This window comes from Eleutherodactylus coqui, chromosome 11 (genome assembly GCF_035609145.1).
Source record: "Eleutherodactylus coqui strain aEleCoq1 chromosome 11, aEleCoq1.hap1, whole genome shotgun sequence".
Taxonomy (NCBI): domain Eukaryota; kingdom Metazoa; phylum Chordata; class Amphibia; order Anura; family Eleutherodactylidae; genus Eleutherodactylus; species Eleutherodactylus coqui.
Genome location: NC_089847.1, coordinates 66526153 through 66550649, shown reverse-complemented (window position 1 = coordinate 66550649; position 24497 = coordinate 66526153). Strand labels below are relative to the sequence as shown.

General features: G+C 46.8%; 1 protein-coding gene across 4 annotated transcripts in view; it reads right to left on the bottom strand.

Annotated features, from left to right (window-relative positions):
* PACS1 (phosphofurin acidic cluster sorting protein 1) overlaps positions 1-24497 on the bottom strand; it is a 141887-nt gene that overhangs the window by 113829 nt on the left and 3561 nt on the right. The window contains exons 1-3 of one of the 4 annotated variants that reach the window (XM_066582470.1): positions 11310-12810; positions 3352-3552; positions 2404-2491 (exon numbers count right to left, since the gene is read on the bottom strand). In XM_066582470.1, the coding sequence (XP_066438567.1) occupies positions 2404-2491; positions 3352-3353 (90 nt within the window). In that variant the 5' untranslated portion in view covers positions 3354-3552; positions 11310-12810. Of the gene's footprint in view, positions 1-2403; positions 2492-3351; positions 4488-11309; positions 12811-24497 lie in introns of those variants that run through there. The other 3 variants (XM_066582472.1, XM_066582471.1, XM_066582469.1) reach the window with 3 other exon arrangements.

Here is a 24497-nt window from a genome sequence, read left to right as displayed (position 1 = left end):
ACAGGCATCACAACTCGATTATTTCATGCTAAGTGCAAAAATAAGTGCACCCCTATGTAATGTAACTTCCCAGTGTTGTATAAGCGAGAAATTTGGCGCGAGCATTCTTTAGGTCCTAAATGAGGAGAATGGGTGGGGTGGCACATTCTGCAGAGGGACATCGGTGCATGCAGCCTGGGGAGAATCTAACGCTCCTCTATATGTATACATATTTCCTCAGTTACTCTAAAGTAATCTTGACTTCATAAAATTTTCTGTGCGAACAACACATTAACACCTGTATCAAATGTACATGAGTGAAGTCAGGTATATCAGCTAGTTACTAAATAAAGCTGCATACATTAGATTTCAGACTCCTATGCTAAAGATTTCTACTGAAAAGGTAAAATTACCCATATATTAGGAAATCACATCAGATAAGCCAGTAACAAAAATTCCTTTTTGTAAAGAAGGCTTTAGGGCGCCTACCCACTGGCGTTTGCGATTTTCATGCGTGAAAAACGCAGCGTTTTCCGCACGTTTTTGGCGCGTTTTTCGCAAAACGCAAAGGAAAAAAAATCGCAAGTGGGTAGGCGCCCTTAGGCCAAATTTATACATTGTGGAAGTGCTGAAGTTCCACTACGGAATTTCCGCAGAAGAAACACTACAAAAACGTAGGTTGGAGTTAAAAGTACAGTTACAGCAGAAAATCTGCAGCATTTTTTTTCCTCTACATGAATAGATTTTGCTTTAATCCCAATCATTTTAATAGTAAACATTTCTACTGCAGTTTTTCCTCAGCATTTCCACTACATGTGAACGCACCCTTAGTGTGGGCTTACACGAGCGTGTTTTTGTGCGTGTATACGCATGCACAAAAACAAGCTTGTATTTACAACAATGCATTCCCTATTGTGTGTTCACATGTCCGTACTTTGCAGGTGCGTGCCAGCAAAGATAGGACATGCGTGCACCACAGGGAATGCACACATTGCTTTCAATGGAGCCGCGGCTGCTACCGGCAGCTCCATTGAAAACAATGCTCTGCCGGCCCCCTGCATTCTTTTTCAGGGAAGGGCTTTACATATAACACCTTCCCTGAAAAAGAAACATTTTAGTGCCAAAAAAACCTTAAAAAAAACAAAACTTACCTCTCCCCCGCTGCAGTGACCCCCGCGGGCACGAGCACTTCAGCCAATCACAATCAGAGCTACCAGCAGGTGGGGATTTTAAATCCTCGGCTGCTGATAGCTCAAAACAGCAGTGCAGAGCCGGGGACAGCATCAGAAGTCGCCGATGAGCCCCGGCAGCCGTCAATGGCTTTTCAGGGAAGGGCTTCATAAGCCCTTCCCTGAAAAGCCTGTTAAAAATAGTGCAAAAAACTACTCATCTGCCGGGGCTCAGCCACGGCTTCTGCAGCTGTCTCCAGCTCTGTAGTTCTGAACTATCAGCAGCCAGGGATTTAAAATCCCCGCCTGCTGGTAGCTCTGATTGGGATTGGCTGAGCGCTTCAAGAAGTGTCAGAGGTAGCAGCAGGGAATTCTTTTAACTAGCGGGGGTGAAGGAAACATCTGCCGATGTGTTCTTTATGCCCGCGGGGGTCACTGCAGCGGTGGAGAGGTAAGTTTTGCTTTTTTTTTTTGCACTAAAATGCTTCTTTTTCAGGGAAGGGCTTCTATGTAAAGCCCTTCCCTGAAAAAGAATGTAGGGGACTGGCAGAGCATTGTTTTCAATGGAGCCGCCGGCAGCAGCCACGGCTCCATTGACAACAAGCACGCAGCTGTGTTCACATGTGTTTTTGCTCGTACCTAGGTGCGCATGATGTCCGCACCTAAGTACGCACAAAAACACGCGCGTGTGAACCCACCCTTGCGTTGAGTTGTGCATTTTAGGGTGCTCGCACAGGGCGGATTTGAATTGCAGAATCTGGAGCGGGTGACCGCCTCTGGTTTCACAGCAAATACTGTCCACAGCATACAATGATTCTTCATGCATATGAGCAGAATCCAATTGCGGTTTCCGCTAGCGAATGAAAAATTACAGCATGCCCCATTTTCCTGCAGATTCCGCACGTACGGCTTGCACTGAAGTCAATGGAAGCCAGACCAGCCACGACCTCTGTGGGAAAAACAGGAGTTTTAAAAAAAAAATGTACTGCTCATGTCCGATGGCGAGCTGTGTGCACCATCCGCAGTAGAGAAAAGAAGAATACAATACAGGTATGCGCAGATACCGGCCGGGCACAGGGGCAGATTCCGCTGCGTGCTCCTGCATGCAGAATCCGACCCGCAAGAATCTTTATCAGGATTACTGACAGTCAACCTAAGTATCTCCAAATAATGTGCCACAATTGGTACTGGGAATTTTAATGGGCTTGTTTAACTATCTAGCTCACACAAGTCGTGGATAAAGTTGTCATATTACCTGCAACTTCACAGCAATAACAACTGATGGTAAATCTTTATCCAGATCTTTCAGCATAATGAGCTTCCGTAACGTCAGAGAGAATAGCCTGCAATGTAAATGGACATTAATCCAGTAAATCAATCCACAAAGATGTATGTTATATCGCATTTCCACAAAAATAAGACAGTCTTATATTATGGTTTGCTGCAAAAGCGGCACAGTGTTTTATTTTCGGGGGGGGGGGAGGGGGGAGATGTCTTGATACTTACCTAGCAGATGCCGTTCCCGTTCCTCTTGCTGCTCTCCTGGCGCACCAGCATTCTTCCTTGTCGTCCTCAGCGCTGAAAGAGCATTCTCTTCCTGGTAATGTGGGTTGAATACCCTGCCTCCAGCAAGAGAATGCTGTGATTGGCTCAGAACCGCAGGCTGAGCCAATCACAGCCGGCGCTTGATGAGCCAATCACAGCCATTCAGTGAATGACACACCTGGGGAGCAACGAGAGGGACGTTGCCTGCGAGGTATTTCTTTTTTCATGTAGAGTATCTAGGGCTTATTTTCAGGGGAGGGCATGTTTTTCCAGCGCCCCTCCCCACGGAAATCAGGGTAGGGCTTGGTATTGGCTAAGGTCTTATTTTTGGGGGAAAACAGTGTTTTAAAGCACCAGCAATCAAAACCTGTGCGTTTATAAAACAATACATTGGATATACAAGAAGTTCCTTTGCAATTAGTGGACTATGGGTATATTACTGCAAAGAGCAAGACTTAAATTCAGATTATGCTTTAAAGAGAGTACAACAATATGGAAGGTTTAACAATAAAGATGTATTCAGATTAAGGGATACCGTAGTGGTATCAACCGTAGTTAGATCTATATACAAAAGATAATATCTATATACAAAGCATAAAGGTTGCAAGTTACAACATATCATTAGCTACACATTATTAGCTAAGAGGTTACAGCTTACATGTTTCCAGGAACATCACTGAGAAGTCGACTCTGAACCAGCAATCCAGGAAAGCCAAACAGTGCTAACACAGAGTATCTTCTCCAGTAGACCCACAGGCATGACACCTCCTCATCCCATCACCAAAGGTTCCACTCTCTTCTAGGGGTTTCAATATGACACATCCTCATTCTGTCTCCATAGCTTTCAAACATTCTAAGGCTTCCAATTTGAAATGAGAAAATGGGTCGTTTTTATATTATTCTAAAGGCCCATTTACACGCAAAGACAATCTTTCAAACAATTAAAAGATTGACAGTTTTAGCAATTGTTTTGAATAAAGTGTTAATGGACACTAATGTCCATAAACACTTATCAGCTTAATTTGCGTATAAAAGAGCCTCCAAGAGCTGCTTGCAGAGCACAGCATGTGGTCTGAGCTCTGCACACAGCTCCATTGTTCTCGTATGGGCTGTAATCTCCGATTCCCGTGCAGAACATAGCGTGCGGTCCCTGTTATCTCTCTCCAGCTGAACAATGGATTTTAGGCTCACCTTAAAATCATCATTCAGCCGAAGAGTGAACGATGCAAGCATTTAGACGCAACGAATATCACTCATATGCCGTAGCTTGAATGAATTTTGAGCGATAATCGTTGCATTTAAATGGGCCTTATTATAGGTGACCACATGTCCTCATTCCAACAGGTGACCATATGCCTGCATTCCAAAGACTTCTAAACAGAAAAGGTACTAGCACATTCCTGTTTGAAGTAGAGATCAAACAGCTGCACACTCATAAATGTTGACTCCTGTTCGTCCATATGAAAACTTAAAATACCTATTCCCAGAAATAAACATGACATTCTACCCAATATAAGATATCTCAAAAGTCCATCATGTTGACTTATCTCTCTTGATATACAGATTAGATAGGTTTAGACACAAACTTATGTACTTGGTTCTCTGTCCAGCACAATGATAATTCTGGATATTCTGGTCAAAGACTCAAAACTGTAATTCAAATAGTTGAATAAAATATAAATAATCATATGTTCAGTATTTTCCCTCACAGATGACATAGTTAGCACAAGAGATTCTGAAATGTACATTGTGTATGGTTGCAATCCCAGGACAAGTTGTCAGACACCATAGCTCTACTACTCCAGAATAATATTACAGCACTTACTTAAAGGGGTTGTCCCGCGGCAGTAAGTGGGGTTATACACTTCTGTATGGCCATATTAATGCACTTTGTAATATACATCGTGCATTAAATATGAGCCATACAGAAGTTATTCACTTACCTGCTTCGTTGCTGGCGTCCCCGTCGCCATGGTGCCGTCTAATTTAAGCGTCTAATCGCCCCATTAGACGCGCTTGCGCAGATGGGTCTTTTCCCTTCGGCTCAGCTCGGCAGCAGCGGCGTTCTGGCTCCGCCCCCTTCTACGCGTCATCACGTAGCTCCGCCCCGTCACATGTGCCGATTCCAGCCAATCAGGAGGCACACGCCACTGCTGCCCAGCCGAAGGGAAAAGACCCATCCGCGCAAACGCGTCTAATCGGGCGATTAGACGCTGAAATTAGATGGCACCATGGCGACGGGGACGCCAGCAACGGAGCAGGTAAGTGAATAACTTCTGTATGGCTCATATTTAATGCACGATGTATATTACAAAGTGCATTAATATGGCCATACAGAAGTGTATAACCCCACTTGCTATCGCGGGACAACCCCTTTAAAAATGTAGCTTTTATTTCTTAATAAAAACAGTTTCCATAGCACCTACGCGTTTCTAGCATTACCGCTCTTAGTCATGGCATTCTAAAAATGAAAATCTGAAGCAATAAAAGCTATCTCAACCAATCAGAAAAATAATCAGGTGACATTACCGCCACATTAGCATCCACCATATCCAGCAAATCAGTCTTTTAATTTAATTCAAATGGATCGCAATTTCAAAATTAAGGATGCTTTGTGGTGCTTCAGCAACTTTCACTTCTTTCCTCCCATCATAGGGTTAAATAACCCTTTCAAAGCCATAGTATTTAACCCGTTAATGACGCGGTCATTTTTCTTTTTCAATTTTCGTTTTTTCCTCCCCCCTTTAAAAAAAAAAAAAAATCGGAACTCCTTTATTTATCCATCGCCGTCGCTGTATGAGGGCTTGTTTTTGCGGGATGAGTTGTATTTTTCAATGGTGCTATTTAAAGTACCATATAATGTACTGAAAAACTTTTAAAAAATTCTAAGTGGAGTAAAATGAAAAAAAAACGAGATTTTGCCATATTTTAGTGCGTCTTGCTTCTACGGCGCACAAACGGCAACAAAAACTACATGATAACTTTATTCTATGGGTCGGTACGATTACTACGATACCAAACTTGTATAGTTTTTTTTTACTACACTACTCTTTTTTTTTTTTCAAAGACATTAAATTTTTTTCAATTATTTTCTGCCGTCATTTTGTGCGCGCAATAACTTTTTTATTTTTCCGTCGACGTAGTTGAGCAAGGGCTCATTTTTTGCGGGATGTCCTGTAGTTTCTGATCGTACCATTTTGGAATACATACGACTTTTTGATCGCTTTGTATTGCGTTTTTTCTGGGAGACAGGGTAACTAAAAAAGTAACTAAAAATTTCTGGCGTTCTTCATTTTTTTTTTCGGAAGATGTTCACTGTGCGGGAAAAATAATGTGCTACTTTGATAGTTCGGACTTTTACGGACGCGGCGATACCAAATACATATTTTTAATTTATTATTTAGATTTTTTAATAATAGATATGGCAAAAGGAGGGTGATTTAAGCTTTTACAACTTTTTTTTTTTTTTCAATTAAAAAAAACTTTATTGATTGTTTTCTTTACATTACTTTGAAGTCCCCCTGGGGGACTTTAAGATGCGATGCTTTGATCGCTCCTGCAGTATGACGTAATGCTATAGCATTACGTCATACTACTTTTTGACAGGCAGTCTCTCAAGCCACCCTGTGTGGATGGCTTAACAGGCAGTCTGTTAAGGCAGCCCTGGGGTCTTTCATTAGGCCCCCGGCTGCCATGACACCTGCACGGCTTCCCCGATCTCACCGCGGGGGGGCCGTGCGGGACCCCCAAACAGCGTTCGGGGGATTTAAATGCCGCTGTCTGAATTGGACAGCGGCATTTAAATGGTTAATAGCCGCGATCGGCTATTGCCCGCAGGTGTCAGCTGTTATAAACAGCTGATGCCCGCACTGTATGAAGAGAGGTTGCATCGCAACCTCTTTTCATACATACCCCGCGGCCACAGGACGTACCGGTACGTCCTTGGTCGTTAATGGGTTAACCAAGGTCAGATTGCGATGGAGTGTATTTAGAAAGGGTTTTGCTGCTCCAGATACATTCCTATCTCTCAAACTAGCTATACGTGCAATATGTTCTGCAATCCTGCGTTTTAGCTTTCTATCCAATATATTTCATATTACATGCAGCTTATTTGATCACATAGACCACGTATTTATCATCACAATTATTACTGTATGCTTGAATATCAAAAGAAAGTGAACTACCAGACTTTTAACATTTATCAGTGGTGCGTGCGCAGTACTGAACGGCTGCGGTTTACACTGAACGATTACACTGTGCAACACAGTTTTTGTAACAGATAAGCAGATAGGTGGCTCATAGTAACTTAAGTGTGTGGAATTCAAATATGATATCCATTTTTTTCTGCTACGTCAGCTTTTCCAGTTATTGGGCAAGATGTAATCCACTTGCCCGTTGTACTTTATTTATTTTAAATCTTCCTATACAATTAATCCAGCAGGCTTGTCATTAAAGGGGTTGTCCCGCGCCGAAACGGGTTTTTTTTTTTTTCAACCCCCCCCCCCCCCCCCCCCCCGTTCGGCGCGAGACAACCCCGATGCAGGGACCTAAAGAAAAATCCGCACAGCGCTTACCTGAATCCCCGCGCTACGGTGACTTCTTACTTACCGGCTGAAGATGGCCGCCGGCATCTTCTCCCTCCGTGGACCGCAGGGCTTCTGTGCGGTCCATTGCCGATTCCAGCCTCCTGATTGGCTGGAATCGGCACGTGACGGGGCGGAGCTACACGGAGCCCCATTGAGAACAGAAGAAGACCCGGACTGCGCAAGCGCGGTTAATTTTGCCATTAGACGGCGAAAATTAGTCGGCTCCATGGGAACGAGGACGCTAGCAACGGAGCAGGTAAGTGCAAAACTTTTTATAACTTCTGTATGGCTCATAATTAATGCACAATGTACATTACAAAGTGCATTAATATGGCCATACAGAAGTGTATAGACCCACTTGCTGCCGCGGGACAACCCCTTTAACCTTGCTTAATAAAAAGAACAAGAGTGATTGCGCAACTATTTTGCTATCGCAATCGCTGTTACACACCACGCGCTGAGTGAACATTACAAGGCCTTGCTCACACAGGCGTTTGCATTGTGGCTGAAAATGCAGCCAAGGATGCTGAAGAAAAACAAAAAATTAATTCTCACCTTGCAGGTGCCGTCAGGGACCCGGCCGCTGATCTTTGGCGACACTCCAGGCTTCCCCTGCACTGACAGATCATCTATTGCTGTAAGTGAGGTTTGAGAACCCTGCCTCCAGCAATAGATTGCTGTGATTGGTTCTTGGCACTAGCACCAATCACAGCCATCATTGACTGGCTCAGCCAATCAGAGCCGGCGAGCTCTGATTAGCTGAGCCAGTCAATGAATGGCTGTAATTGGGCATTAAAGGGGTTGTCCCGCGCCGAAATGGGTTGTTTTTTTTTCAATAGCCCCCCCGTTCGGCGCGAGACAAACCCGATGCAGGGGTTAAAAAAGAAAACGGGATAGTGCTTACCTGAATCCCCGCGCTCCGGTGACTTCTTACTTACCTGGTGAAGATGGCCGCCGGGATCTTCGCCCTCGGTGGACCGCAGGGCTTCTGTGCAGTCCATTGCCGATTCCAGCCTCCTGATTGGCTGGAATCGGCACGTGACGGGGCGGAGCTACAAGGAGCCGCTCTCCGGCACGAGCGGCCCCATTCAGAAAAGAAGACAGGACTGCGCAAGCGCGTCTAAACCGGCGATTAGACGCTGAAAATTAGACGGCACCATGGAGACGAGGACGCTAGCAACGGAACAGGTAAGTGAAAAACTTCTAATAACTTCTGTATGGCTCATAATTAATGCACAATGTACATTACAAAGTGCATTAATATGGCCATACAGAAGTGTATAACCCCACTTGCTTTCGCAGGACAACCCCTTTAAGCCAGCGCCGAGAACCAATCACAGCAATCTATTGCTGGGGCGGGTTTCTCAAACCTCACTTACAGCAATAGATGATCTGTCAGTGCAGGGGAAGCCTGGAGCAGCGCCAGAGATAAGCGGCTGGGACCCTGACGGCACCTGCAAGGTGAGTATTGATTCTTTTTCTACCTAGTGTAGCTAGGGCTGATTTTTCAGGGTAGGGCTTATATTTCAAGCCCTTCCCCCCAAAAAATGTGTGTCCAGTTAACGCTGACAGAAAAGTGGCACCAGGTTCTGCCAGGTTTTCAACAATGCCGAAACTGCTGCCCATTCATTTCAATGGCGATGCAGGGCTGAAAATGGCCAAAGATAGAACATGCATCGCTGTCAAAGCGCAGTGTTTTGATGCTGCATTTTGGCGCTTGTGTGAACAGCTCCATTAAAATGCATGGGAATGTTGTACAGCGTTTAGCACTGCGCTGAGAAGGTAGCGTTAAACGCTTACAAAAACATCTGTGTGAGGGAGGCTTTATGTAACATATAGGGTATGTTTCCACATGGCGGAAATGCTGTGGATCATCCACCAGTAAGTTGTAATTAATGACCTGTGTTTTAACAAGTCACTGGTTAGACTGGGATTATTTTTCAAAAATTAATAACGATATGGCTTAGCGGCGCGAATGTCTGAACAGCCCAGACAATTTCTGCTATGTTTGCGGACAGTTCACAACAAAGACACAGCAGAGGAAAATAACATCCTTGGTAGAGTGTGCCTATCATAAGTATTTCGGAAAAAAGCTTGGTGACCAAGATAAGAAGTGGGCACTGCACATCATCTGTGTGCCATGTTACACTTATCTCATAGAGTGGCTGAAAGGCAAGAGTAGAATGCCATTCGCCATTCCGATGGTATAGCGAGAACAAAGAGACCACAATACTGACTGTTATTTCTGCAGGACAAATACCAAAGGTTTCTCCAGTAAACAGCAAGATAAAATTCTGTATCCAGATATACCTTCTGCAATAAATCATGTGCCTCATGAGGCCAGATTACCTATTCCTTATCCAATGGGAGGGTTGCTATTGGCCTCTGGCTGGGCAGCATCCCCAGGACTACTTTGGTGGTCACTATAACACCTCAGGCCAATTTAGGGGACAGTGTTACTACTGGGGCCACTATAGGGGACACTTACTACTGTGGCAACTATGGGGGTCACTATTACTAATGTGGTCACTGTGGGGGTTACTATTACTACTGTGGCAACTATGGGGGTCACTATTACTACTGGGGCTAATATGGGGATCACTATTACTACTGTGGTCACTGTGGGAGTTACTATTACTACTGTGGCCACTATGGGTCACTATTACTACTGGGGCTACTAGAAAGGATTACTAATGGGTCTCATTCCCATGGACGCAAGCGCATTTCATGCATATCGCATTTGTACAATCAAAAATCATTTATGCCCACGTTTTCCACCTGCTCTGGCGTGTTTTTAAGTGCACAAATACACTGTATTTGCACGTGCAAAAAAAAAACAGACGGGCTCATTGAAATGGTGTGCAAATAAGCAGGTTTCCTGCGTACTCACTGCATATTTGTGCGCCCCCATTCACTTCAATGGCTTATTGCAGTGTCTAATGTGCCCCAACAAGGTCATGCTGCGTATTTTTTCTCACGATTATACATTGTGCGGAAAAATATGCTCCTATGAACTAACCCATTGAAATCAAACGGTTCTATTCACTGCATATTCTGCACACAAGACATCTCAGTCATTGAAGACCATTGCAAAGAGAAGTACAATCTGAATATGATGGACAACTTCTGGGTTCTTGTAGAGGGAAAGTAAGGTTTCTTACGGGAGGAAGTCAAGATCCAAGCATCATTTTCCACCAAAAACTGTTGAATAGTAATATTACGGCGCGTCCAAAGTTATCGTCTTAAATAAAGGAGATGATGGTTTGTAACTTGAAAGTGAGACGTGTTCCTATTTTTCAATGCTACCAGTGTAATCAGCAGGTTTTAAGTTTACAAAAACAAATTACTTACTTTCTGTTAAGAATTTTTTTTTTAATTTGTTGCACAGTGTTATTGTTCAGGATTTTAAACAGCCTAAAATCCTGAACGATATTCGTTTAGTGTAAACAGCAGGCGTTCAGTACTGAATGGCCGCTGCTTAACCCCTTAATGATGCGGCCCTTTTTTTCCCCCATTTTCGTTTTTTCCTCCCCCCTTTTAAAAAAATCATAACTCCTTTATTTATCCATTGACGTCGAAGTATGAGTGCTTGTTTTTTGTGGGACGAGTTGTACTTTTCAATGGTACTATTTATTGTACCATATAATGCACTGAAAAACAAAAGGGGAGTAAAATGAAAAAAATAACGACATTGCGCCATCTTTCAGTGCGTCTTGTTTCTACAGCGCACAAACTGCAACAAAAATGGCATTACTACGATACCAAACTGGTATATATATATTTTTTCGCTGTACTACTTTTATTTTTTTTCAAAGACATTTAATTTTTTTACAATTATTTTCTGCCGCCATCTTCTGCGTGCAATAATTTTTATTTTTCCGTTGATATAGTCGTGCAAGGGCTGTTTTTTTGTGGGAAATCCTGTAGTTTGCGTTGGTACCGATTTGAAATACATACGACTTTTTAATTTCTTTTTATTGCATTTTTTTTCTGGGAGACAGGGTGACTGAAAAACGGGAATTTTTCTTACCGATAATTCCCTTTCTTGAAGGCATCATGACAGCATACATCTCGAGGTTGCTCACCTGCTGACCTGATGGGACAGGAAAAGGCAGAGCATAAAAGAAACCTCCCCTCCACCAAACACCAGTGCGTTCCAAATAACCACAGTGACAGAATACTTAACCAGAAGGTGTGTTTTTATTGTCATCACACACCTCAGACAAAGAAACATAAGCATACACATTACCTCATGTGTTAGACAAAACAAGAGTAACCATGTCGGTAGGGAGGGAAAAAAGCCCGTATGCTGTCATGATTTATCGGGAATTATCGGTAAAAAAAAAAAATAGATTATACCTACCCGATAATCGGGTTTCCAGTAGTCTCCACGACAGCACCAATTGAGATTTCCTGTCCTATCAGGAGGAGGCACACACAGAGGTTAAAAGCTCCCCCCCCCCCCCTTCCCCACTTTCCTGGATTCTAACGAATTGCCGGGGTAGGAGCTCAACTTAAATTTTTTCCCCTAACCGGGGTTTTTTTTTTGTTTTGTTTTTTTTATTATAAAATTATATTATATTATATAGTTTCTTTTCTATCAATTTAGGGGGGGGAGGTACGGGTGCTGTCGTGGAGACTACTGGAAACCCGATTAATCGGGTAGGTACACTACCGTTCAAAAGTTTGGGGTCACCCAAACAATTTTGTGTTTTCCATGAAAAGTCACACTTATTCACCACCATGCGTTGTGAAATGAATAGAAAATAGAGTCAAGACATTGACAAGGTTAGAAATAATGATTTGTATTTGAAATAACATTGTTTTTACATCAAACTTTGCTTTCGTCAAAGAATCCTCCTTTTGCAGCAATTACAGCATTGCACACCTTTGACATTCTAGCTGTTAATTTGTTGAGGTAAGCTTGTGAAATTGCACCCCAAGCTTCTAGAAGCATCTCCCACAAGTTGGATTGGTTGGATGGGCACTTCTGGCGTACCATACGGTCAAGCTGCTCCCACAACAGCTCAATGGGGTTCAGATCTGGTGACTGCGCTGGCCACTCCATTACCGATAGAATACCAGCTGCCTGCTTCTGCTGTAAATAGTTCTTGCACAATTTGGAGGTGTGTTTAGGGTCATTGTCCTGTTGTAGGATGAAATTGGTTCCAATCAAGCGCTGTCCACTGGGTATGGCATGGCGTTGCAAAATGGAGTGATAGCCTTCCTTATTCAGAATCCCTTTTACCCTGTACAAATCTCCCACCTTACCAGCACCAAAGCAACCCCAGACCATCACATTACCTCCACCATGCTTAACAGATGGCGTCAGGCATTCTTCCAGCATCTTTTCATTTGTTCTGCGTCTCACAAACGTTCTTCTTTGTGATCCAAACACCTCAAACTTGGATTTATCCGTCCACAACACTTTTTTCCAGTCTTCCTCTGTCCAATGTCTGTGTTCTTTTGCCCATCTTAATCTTTTTCTTTTATTGGCCAGTCTCAGATATGGCTTTTTCTTTGCCACTCTGCCCTGAAGCCCAAAATCCCGCAGCCGCCTCTTCACTGTAGATGTTGACACTGGTGTTTTGCGGGTACTATTTAATGAAGATGCCAGTTGGGTACCTGTGAGGCGTCTGTTTCTCAAACTAGAGACTCTAATGTGCTTATCTTCTTGCTTAGTTGTGCAACGCGGCCTCCCACTTCTTTTTCTACTCTGGTTAGAGCCTGTTTGTGCTGTCCTCTGAAGGGAGTAGTACACACCGTTGTAGGAAATCTTCAATTTCTTAGCAATTCCTCGCATGGAATAGCCTTCATTTCTAAGAACAAGAATAGACTGTCGAGTTTCAGATGAAAGTTCTCTTTTACTGGCCATTTTGAGCGTTTAATTGACCCCACAAATGTGATGCTCCAGAAACTCAATCTGCTCACAGGAAGGTCAGTTTTGTAGCTTCTGTAACGAGCTAGACTGTTTTCAGATGTGTGAACATGATTGCACAAGGGTTTTCTAATCATCAATTAGCCTTCTGAGCCAATGAGCAAACACATTGTACCATTAGAACACTGGAGTGATAGTTGCTGGAAATGGGCCTCTATTCACCTTTGTAGATTTTGCACAAAAAAACAGGCATTTGCAGCTAGAATAGTCATTTACCACATTAGCAATGTATAGAGTGCATTTGTTTAAAGTTAGGACTAGTTTAAAGTTATCTTCATTGAAAAGTACAGTGCTTTTCCTTCAAAAATAAGGACATTTCAATGTGACCCCAAACTTTTGAACGGTAGTGTATACTCTATTTTTTCCCCAGTCGTCTCCACGACAGCACCAATTGAGACGTACCAACTAAAGTTTCCCTAGGGTGGGATTGCTGCCGAGAGGACTTTGCAGCCGAAGGCCATGTCCTCGTCCTGCTGCACTTTTACCCTATAGTGTTTAACGAACGTGTGGGGTTTCTTCCAGACTGTGGCTTTGCATATCTGCTCGACCGAAGCTGAGCTATGTTCGGCCCATGAGGATGCTACTGCCCTTGTAGAATGGGCTTTAAGAGCTAAGGGGATTTCCTTCCCGAGGGCCTTATAGGACTCTATGATGGCTAGGCGGATCCACCTGGCTATGGAGCTTTTCGCTGCTTTGCTCCCTTTATTTGGGCCACTGAACTGGACGAACAGGTTGTCGTCCCGCCTCCAGTGGCTTGTCGCCTCTATGTAGCCTAGGACTGCTCTCCTAACGTCCAGGCAGCTTAGGGTTTTTTCTTCCTCGTTTTTAGGTTTACTAAAAAATGAGGGGATTATTATGCCTTGGGACCTATGAAAATGTGATACTACTTTTGGCATAAACGCCGGGTCCATTTTAAATACTAATTGGGTGTCCGAGATTTTCAGGAACGGGTGGCGAATCGACAAAGCCTGCAGCTCGCTAACCCGTCTTGCGGAGGTGATGGCTACTAAAAAAATGGTCTTGATAGTAAGCATTTTTATGGGTAGTGCTTCGATCGGTTCGAATGGTACCGTTGTCATGGCCCTTAGAGCTTAATTAAGGTTCCAGTCTGGAAAAAGATTTATGGGCCTAGGCCGTAATCTAGTTGCTGCTGCTAGGAACCTGTTGACCCATCTGTTGTCTGCGAACTTTGTGTCACATATGGCGCTAAGGGCTGCGACCTGGACCTTCAGGGTGCTTGGAGAGAGGCCCATCTCTAGGCCCTCCTGCAAGAACTCTAAGATTAGAGGGATGTCCGGGATAGAATCCCCGCGATCCCTTCCCTGTCTCCATGAGGAAAACCTTCTCCAAACTTTCTGGTAGATAAGGTGGGTCGTCTTTTTTCTGCTGGACATTAACGTTTCTACTACTCTCTCTGAGAATCCCTTCTCTTTTAGTGAGGATTCCTCAAGAGCCATGCTGTTAAGTGGAGCTTGTCTAGGCTCGGATGGTTCAGTGGCCCCTGCGATAGAAGTTTTGTCCAGGTAGGGAAGGTGACTGGGTCCTGGACGCTCAATGTTGCTAGAAGACCGAACCAGCTTTTCTTGGGCCAGAAGGGGGTCACCAGGATTAGTGTGCATACCTGGGTTCTGAAATGTTGTAAGACTCTGGAGATCAACGGTATAGGAGGAAAGGCGTATGCCAGCCCCTCTCCCCAGTCTTGGCCTAGGGCGTCTACTGCTGTCGGACGATCTCCTGGCCGGAGGGAGAAGTTGCTTACTTTGGCATTTTCCCTGGTTGCGAACAGGTCCAAATGTGGGGTCCCCGACTGGTTGGTCAGGATTCTAAATGTTTCCAGGGAGAGAGACCATTCTCCTGGGTCTATTTGCCTCCTACTGAGAAAGTCCGCTTTTTGGTTTAGTGTCCCCTTCAAGTGGGTTGCCGTGATCGAGAGGATCCGGCCCTCTGCCCAGTGGAAAATTTTCTGTGCGATGTTTTGCAGGGCGGGAGATCTTGTGCCCCCTTGGTGTCGTATATGGGCAACCGCGGTGATATTGTCTGACAGTATCTTTATATGCTGGTCCCATAGCGAGTTCCCTAACTGCTGTAGGACCTGCCATACGGCCTGTAGTTCCCTGTAATTTGAGGACTGTTCTTTTGTCCTTTGCGGCCATGGGCCCTGAAAGAACTGGTTCCCCACATGCGCTCCCTATCCCTAGGCGCTTGCGTCCGTTGTGATGTGAGTGGCTGGGTTTTGTAGCCAATGAACCCCTCTCCACAGGTTCTCTGGGGATGTCCACCAACGCAGGGATGTTTTCACCGCACTTGGGATGTACATTCTTGTCCCTAGAGAGGACTGCCTTTTGTCCCACGTGGATAGGACTGAGGCTTGCAGGGCTCTGGTGTGAGCCTGGGCCCATGCCACTCCTGGAATGCATGACATCAAGCTTCCCAGGAGAGACATGGCTTCCCGAATTGTGCATAATCGTCTCCGTAGAAAGGTTTTGACTAGCCGTCGGATTTTTTGTATTTTCTCCTCGGGTAGGCAGGAGCATTGCGATTCTGAGTTGAGCGTTATACCCAGAAACGTTTTCTGCTTGTCGGGATCTAGGCTGGATTTTTCCCAGTTTATGATCCATCCTAAGGATTGGAGAAGTTCTAGCACTATCCTCAGGTGTTTTGTTAGGAGTTCTCTGGACTCTGCTATTATTAAAATAATCGTCCAGGTAGGGTACTATTAGGACCGACTTCTTCCTCAGGTAGGCGGCTACCTCTGCCATAATTTTGGTGAAGATTCTGGATGCTGAGGAGATCCCGAAAGGCAGGCATCTGAATTGATGGTGCTCTATTCCTTTACCCATATCCACTGCGAACCTTAGGTATTTCCGGGACCCCTCGTGGATCGGTACGTGGAAATAAGCATCCTTTAAATCCATGGATGCCATGTAGGCTCCTTTGGGAATTAACTTTATCGTTGAGGAGATGGACTCAATCTTGAATTTTCTGTATCTGATGCAGGTGTTCAGAGGTTTCAGGTTCACTATCATCCGCTGTTTCCCGCAGGGTTTCCTTACTAGGAAGAGCCTGGAATAATGGCCCTGGGTTTCCTCGTTTTGCGGTACGGGGGTTATTGCGTTTAGTTGTTGCAGGTCCCGAATGCTTTGCCTTAGTAGGTGTAACTGTTGTTTGGAGCCTCCCGTGATAACGAATTTTCTTCTGGGGAGGGACACCAGCTCTATCCGGTATCCCTGCTGTAAGATCTTTGGGATCCATGGGCCTTCGCAAATCGCGGCCCATTGATCCACAAAGCTCCCCAGCCTTGCCCCTACGGGGATGGCGTCAGGGTCTCTGCTTTGGCTCCCCCTGGTGGGGGTTTTAAAGAGGATGTTCCTTCCTCTGCCCCCCTTGGGCTAACTCCAGCGGCCTGTCTTGCCCTTGCCTCGGTAGGCCTCTGGCTGTTGCACTGGGGCCCGGAAGAAGGTCTTCCCTCTCTGTGGCTTTTCTTCAGGGAATCCCTTCTTTTTGTCGGCCGCCTTCTCTAGAATCTTGTCAAGGTCCGGTCCGAACAAGAACTGGCCGTAGAACGGGAGGGCGCATAGCTTATTTTTTGAGGCTAGGTCGCCTGACCACGATTTCAGCCATAACACTCTTCTGGCTGAGTTAGACCGGGCTGTAGCTTTCACCGAGAGTTTGACAGTCTCGACCGCGGTGTCCGCTAGGAAATTTGCTGCCATATGCAGGATCGGAAGGGAATTTAGGATCTGTTCCCTCCGCGTCTTATTGGTTAGGTGTAGCTGTAGCTATTCTAGCCATACCCCAGAGTCCACGCCACACAAGTGGCTGCGATCCCTGGCCTAAGTATGTTTGCCGCTGCCTCCCATGATTTCTTTAGAAGGTCCTCAGCTTTGCGATCCATGTGATCTTTTAACTGTGCGGCATCCTCAAAGGGCAGGGTCGTTTTCCTGGCTAATTTGGCCACTGGGACGTCTACCTTAGGTACCTTCTCCCAGCTTGCGCAAACTTCCTCCTCGAATGGGTACCTTCTTTTTACCCCTCTAGTGGAGAAGGAGCTAGCGTCTGGTTTCCTCCACTCTTTCTGGATTATTTTGGTGATATTCTTGTGGACAGGGAAGGTATGCTTGCGCCTCTCCCCTAGTCCCCCGAATATCTCATCTTGTAAGGTACGTGGTTCTCTGGGCTCTTCCATTTTTAGTGTAGCCCTGACTGACTTAATCAATTCCATTAAGTCGTCCTGATGGAATAAGTATCTTTTGTAGTCCTCCTCATCTGAGGACTCCTCGGCCACCTGTTCCTCATGCTCCGACCTGATAGAACTCTCGGAGTCGGAAGTCTCGTCAGGAACATACGCCCTTTTCTGGCGTTTCGCTGGCGGCGCCAGCTGTGACGTTAGGGCTGATCTAACCTCTTCTTTCACCAGCTTCCTTACGTCCTCCATGAATCCCCCCGATTCCTCTTTGACTAGTCTAGCTACGCATGCCTTGCATAGAGGCCTCTGGTACGTAGCTGGCAGTCTTATCCCGCATTCCACGCAGTTTCTGAGTTTTGTTCTGGGATGGGGGGGGGAATGTCTTTTTTATCCCCCGGACAAATAAAGCATTTTTGCGGGTAAATATGCAATTTTTCCATACACAATACACTGGATATTTGCATTGTATTTTTTGCCGCACTGGCTACTTACGGCCGCTGAGGCTGAGGTTTCAGCTGTCTCTGGGGCTGGAGCACTCATTACTATACCGCATGACACCTGCAGACACCTTGCGACCTGTAGTGCTGGTCTGTTCTGGCTTCTCTCAGGTTCCTATCTTTTTTAATTTTCGCGCTCCTGCGCTAAGCCCTGCCCCCTCCGCTCCTGATGCAGACGCGATGACGCCATCACGCTGGACCCGTGACGCGGCGCCCCGCCCCCCGCTGAAGGGCTTCCTGGAGCGCCGCGCTGTAACTCTGCAGGGAGGACAAGGGGGACTGAGGCTCCCGCTTTGTACCCCCCATGGGCCGCCGCGTGAGGAACTTGGCCCGGGGGTTACCACCCCATGTGGCGTCCCGGGAGTCATCTGGCTTGGAAGGGAGGACAGGCTGACCCACTGCCCTCCGATCCGCCCGTAAGTAATCCTGGCTGGCTTCTCCACCAGCCCCTCTCAGAGATCCTGCCTCCTGGCAGGACAGAAAGACACTGAGGAAAGTGGGGAAGGGGGGGGGGCTTTTAACCTCTCAGTGTGTTCCTGTCCTATCAGGAGGAGGCAATCTCAATTGGTGCTGTTGTGAAGACGACTGGGGAAATTCCCGTTTTCCCTCCGACATCATGACAGCATACATCTGGAGGAATACCAAATAACTAGCATGGGCTTTTTTAGGGAGGGATTACTGCTTGGAGCACCTATCTACCGAAGGTTGCGTCCTGACTACATTTAAAGTCCAGCCTGTAGTGTTTAATAAAGGTATGGCCAGATGTCCACGTGGCTGCGTTACAAATCTGCTCGATTGACGCGTGCGCTCTTTCTGCCCAAGAAGATGCCACCGCTCTCGAGTGGGCCTTCAATCCTTCTGGAGGAGGGATGCCCTTGGCCTTGTAAGCCTCCTGGACAGCTCTCCTGAGCCACCGGGCGATCGCATCTTTAGAAGTGGCCCTTCCTTTGGCCTGCCCCTGAAATTGAATGAAAAGTTTATCAGTCTTTCTGAAACTTTCCGTTGCCTCAAGGTACGCTAGTACAGCTCTTTTGACATCTAGATTATGGAGCTTCTGCTCCTTTTCATTTTTGAAATCTTGGCAGAAGACTGGAATAACTATTGGCTGGCCTCTGTGGAAATCTGACAAGACTTTAGGCTGAAAGGACGGGTCTAAAGAAAATACTATTTTGTCTGGGTGAATAGTCATATATGGGGCCCTTCGTGAGAGGGCCTGGATTTCACCCACGCATCTAGCCGACGTGACTGCCACAAGGAGGGCTATCTTATACATCAGCAAGGCGATGGATAGATCTCTAATAGGTTCAAATGGGGGAAATCGCAGAAGGCCTGAAGGACTATGGTCAGATCCCAGGGGGGTGCCGTAAGCCGTGTAAATGGATGCAATCTACTTGCCCCTCTAAGAAATCTCCTAATCCACCTGTGCTCCGCAAGCGCGAGATCAAAGAAAGCCCCCAAAGCCGCAACTTGGACTTTGAGGGTATTCGGACTCAACCCTTTATCCAGGCCCGCCTGGAGGAAATCTAGGATTTTACAGATGTCTGGCTGAATTAACTGTTGGATGTCCTGGCCCATCCACTCCGAGAATTTTTTCCAGACTTTGGAATAGATCTTTTTTGTCGAGGGTTTAAGGCTCTCGCTAATAGTGGAAATTGCGTTAGGAGAAAGACCCTTCCCCAAGAATTTTACCCGTTCAAGATCCAGGCCGTAAGCCTGAACTTGTGAACCTCCGGGTAAAGAAGAGGGCCCTGCAGCAATAGGTCCGGTCTTGGTGGAAGGTGGAAAGGCTCTCCTACTGACAGAGATTTCAGGAGGGGAAACCAAGGTCTTTGAGCCAATAAGGTGCTACCAGAATTACTGACAGGCTTGGCCGCAGTAATTTCCTTAGTCCGTGCCCAAGGCCTGTTTCTCCGCGCCTCGGGAAAAGAAAAGCCGGCACTGGGTATTTGCGCTTGACGCAAATAGGTCTATTTCTGATATCCCCCATTTCATCACAAGCAGGCTGAACACCTCGGGATGGAGTTCCCACTCTCCTGGGTCCACTTTCTTCCTGCTTAAAAAAGTCTGCGGCTGAATTCTCGACTCCTTTTATGTGAAAGGCCGACAGTGACTCGGTTGTGAGTTCCGCCCACTGAAGGATCCTTCCCGCCAACTGCTGCAGTAGAGGATTCCTGGTGGTACCCTGGTGGCGAATGAGTGACACTGTCATATTATCTGAGAAGATCCTCACATGCTTCATCCCTAAGAGCGATTGCAGGCTACGTAGGGATTTCCACACCGCATTAAGTTCTCTAAAGTTAGATGAACCAGATCTCTCATGAGCGTCCCAAGTACCCTGTATATGACCGCCTTCAAAGTGGGTCCCCCACCCTTTGGCGCTGGCATCTGTTGTGATTATTATTGCAGGGTCCAAGTTCCATTCGGATGCCCATGACAGGTTGTCCGATGACAACCACCAGCGGAGTGAAGATCTGGCTTTAGCAGAAATAGAGATTGTCTGGTCAAGTGTGGACTGTAACTTGTCCCAATTCTGAAGGATTAGTGACTGGAGACAGCGACTATGGAACTGGGCCCAGGGAACCACACCAATACACGAAGTCATTAGCCCTAGGATCCGCATTGCGTCTCTTACTGTTACTCTAGATTTTTTATAGAGAGTGGAACATTCCTCTAAAATAAGCTGTTTCCTTAGAGGAGGAAGGGATGAATTTTGGAGACTGGAATCCAGAATGACTCCCAGGAATTTTTTCCTGGTTTCTGGTTCCATGTTGGATTTTAGATCATTAATAATCCAACCCAGGTCCTTAAACAGTTGAAGCATGGAACCCAGGTGTGACCTCAGAATAGTCAGGGAATCTGCCACCAACAGGAAGTCGTCCAAGTAGGGGACGATAATAATCCCACGATTGCGCAAAAAGGCAACCATTTCTATCACCACCTTGGAAAAAATCCGCGGAGCAGAGGAAATTCCAAATGGGAGGCAAATAAACTAAGAGACAGATTTCCCCTTCCATTCTCAGCGAAAACCTCAGGAACTTTTGCGAGTTGGCGAAAATAGGGATGTGAAAGTAAGCATCCTTTAGGTCAATTGTAGCCATTACATTATCCCTGGCAATTAGGGGAGTTGCAGTTCTGATAGTCTCCATTTTAAATTTCCTATACTCAATGAATTTATTCAGTTCTTTGAGGTTAATTATTGTGTGGTAGGAACCATCTGGTTTGGGAACCAGAAAAAGGGGGGGAATAAAATCCCTTCCCCCGTTCCTTCTTGGGGACGGGGATAACCGCGCTAGGATCCAGCAGGTTCTGTACACCTCTCAACAGAGCCTGCTCTAGGCCTAGAGACTGGATTGAGGTTACAATAAATCTGTCAGGGGGGCGAGATTCTAGTTCGATCTTGTACCCCTCCGCCACCAGGTGTAGCACCCACTCGTTAGTCGTTATGTTACGCCAACTAGTGGCAAAATGAGCCAGTCTACCGCCCACCGGGCACGAAGAAGCGGGCTGAGGGACAACAATAAGAGTCTTACCCCTTCCACCCTTCGGATAAGACCATCTTCCGGTCTTCCCTTTCCCAGCGTATGTAGACAAGGGACGTGGAGTGAAGGGTCTCTTGGGCGGTCTGATGGCTGGCAGTCCCTGGTTCTTGTCAGCTGCTTTTTCCAGCAGGCGATCCAGGTCCGGTCCAAAAATGCGTGCGCCCCGAAAGGGTAGGGTACACAGCTTGTTTTTGGATGTTAAGTCCCCCAATCACTCCATTACCCAGACTGTCCTTCTGGCGGTGTTGGATAGGGCTGCCATGCGAGCTCCGAAGTGGACCGTTTCCATAGAGGCATCCGCCAGAAACCCCGTTGCCATTTGTAGCAGAGGGATGCCGCTCGCAAACTCTTCCCTGGAGGCTTTTTGGTCAATTAGGGATGCGAGCTGATCCAGCCAGACCGCCATGGAGCGAGCAACAGAAGTGGCCGCGATATTGGATTTTATAATAAGGCTGGACGTGGACCAGGCCTTACGCATGGTCATGTCCACTTTATTGTCCAAGGAGTCCTTTAAGTGGGACGTATCTTCAAATTGTAATCCAGATTTCCTGGACACCATAGCGATAGCCGCATCTACTTTCGGCATTTCGTCCAGAAACGCCACCTCGTCTCCCGCAAATAAAAGGCGCTCCTTGAACTCCCTAGGGATTAGCGGAGCTTGATCTACACAATCCCACTCGTTCAGGATTAGTTGTTTTAGTGTGGCATTTACAGGAAACGAAGATTTCCATTGTAGAAGCAGTCCCGCAAACATCGTCTTGCGCCGTGCGGGGTTGCTGCACATCTTCCTCCACCTGCATGGTTCTACGTACAGCTTTTAAAAGTTGATCCATGTCAGCGGTGGAAAAAAGGTACTTTTTCTCCTCCTGCAACACTTCCCCGAGATTATCAAACTCCAAATCTTCCGCCATGTCAGAGTCGGACTCTGACACAGCCGGAGCAGACCTTCGTGTAACCCCTGAGGGCCCAGGTTGGAGGTCCGAGAGGGAGGACTGAACTTCTTCCCGGACGACCGACCGAATTTCGGACATAAGGGAAGATTTTTCCTCCTGCAGAACTTTTGCAGAACAAAATGGCACATAATGTTTTGGTGTAGGAGTCGTCGAGTTTGGCCAAGCACACTGGACACTTTTTACTCCTCCTCCTAGCCTCCCTATGTTTTTGAGTATCCCTGTCCTGAAATGACAAGGGAGAACTCTGTTAGTCAGGAAGTGTATGTAGTGCAGGTGTCTGTAGGTTGGCCCACTGGACCACTTACAGTTTGGAGATTCTCTGGGTCCTCTCTAGCCGACATCCTGCGCTTGTGGGATCAACTCCTGTACTTAGGATCGATTCCCTGGCGTGAAGAAACACCAGCCGTCTTCCCTGGTGCAGAGGAGCTTTAAAAATTGAATCCGGCGCCAGCCGCCCTAGACCACGCCCACTTTCCGCTAGGCCCCGCCCTTTTGTGCTAGGCCACGCCCCTTTGCAGAGCATCTGGCGTCACTCCTTGTGCTCCGCCGAGGCCACGCCCCCTTGAGAAATGCTGCCGCTTGGCCCTGGACCCAGAGATGGCAGCCGCCGCCTAAATGACGGCCGCAGTGGTGCCGGAAAGCCCGTACTTGGACCCAGGCCCACGCAGTCCCCGGTTAGCTCCCAGATGTACTTGGACCCAGGCCCACGCAGTCCCCGGTTAGCTCCCAGATGAGGTACTTCCCACTGGGGCAACCGGGGCTGCCAGGAGAGATGCCGCTGCTCACCGGTAAGCCCTGGAACCTCCGGCATGGGACAGTATCGTTGGAGCTCTGCCGCTGCTGTCCTGAAGGGACAGGAAAAGCACTGGTGTTTGGTGGAGGGGAGGTTTCTTTTATGCTCTGCCTTTTCCTGTCCCATCAGGTCAGCAGGTGAGCAACCTCCAGATGTATGCTGTCATGATGTCGGAGGGAAAAGAGCATTTCTGCCGTTCTTTATTTATTTATTTGGGACGACGTTCACCATACAGAGTTAATAATGCATTACTTTGATCAATCGGACTTTTACGGACTCAGCGATACAAAATATGTATTTTTGTTTTAGGAGTTAAGATTTTTTTTATGATAGATATGGCAAAAGGGGTTGACTTAAAAACTTTTAATCCTTCCCCCCCCCCCACAATGAGCAGAACTTTATTGATCTTATTTTTTTGCTTTAGCCCCCCCCCCCCCCCAAGGGGGACCACAACTAGCCATTCTTTGATCGCTTCTGCAGTATGATGTAATGCCATAGCATTACATCATACTGCAATCTGACAGGCAGTCTATCAAGCCACCCCACGAGGATGACTTGATGGGCAGCCTGCTAAGTTAGCCCTGGGACCTTTTAGAAGGCCCCCGGCTGCCATGACACCCACAAGTCTCCGTGCAATCTCATCGCAGGGGGGCCATATGGGACCCCCGAACATCATTCGGGTGATTTAAATGGAGCTGTCTGAACAACAGCATTTAAAGAGTTAATAGCCGCGATTGGCCGAGCAGCCAATTGCAGCTATTGTGCCCGTTAGTGTCAGCTGTAATAAACAGCTGACACCCGCGCTGTATGAAGAGAGGTCGCGCCATGATCTCGCTTCATACATATCACGACAGTGCAGGACATAAATGTACACCCTGGAACAGGAAGGGGTTAAAGTGAATGGAGAGGGGTGGGGGAGAGCGAGGAGGGAAATGTCCTCCAGCCACCCCACTTCCCTGCTGGCCGCGCTGTGTAACAGCACAGGAGCGTGTATATGCTAAACGAGTGTTGGGCATCGTTTGCAGACATTCGTCCAGTGTAAATGGGCCTTTAGAGCAGTAAGTCCAGCTGCAGACGGGCGGAAATTCCGCGGCGGGATTTCCCGCGGAATTTCCGCCCTTGGAAACTGCCATAGGATTGCGTTAGCAAACGCAATCCTAGGCAGACAGCTGCGGTTTGGCCGCACGGCAAGCAAACCGCAGCATGCTCTCTTTTTGTGCGGGGCTCGTAGAGCCCCACACAGACACGTCACTCACCGGCCGCCGGCTCCGGTCTGCACATGCTCCGGCTGCCCGGCAGCCGACACATGAAA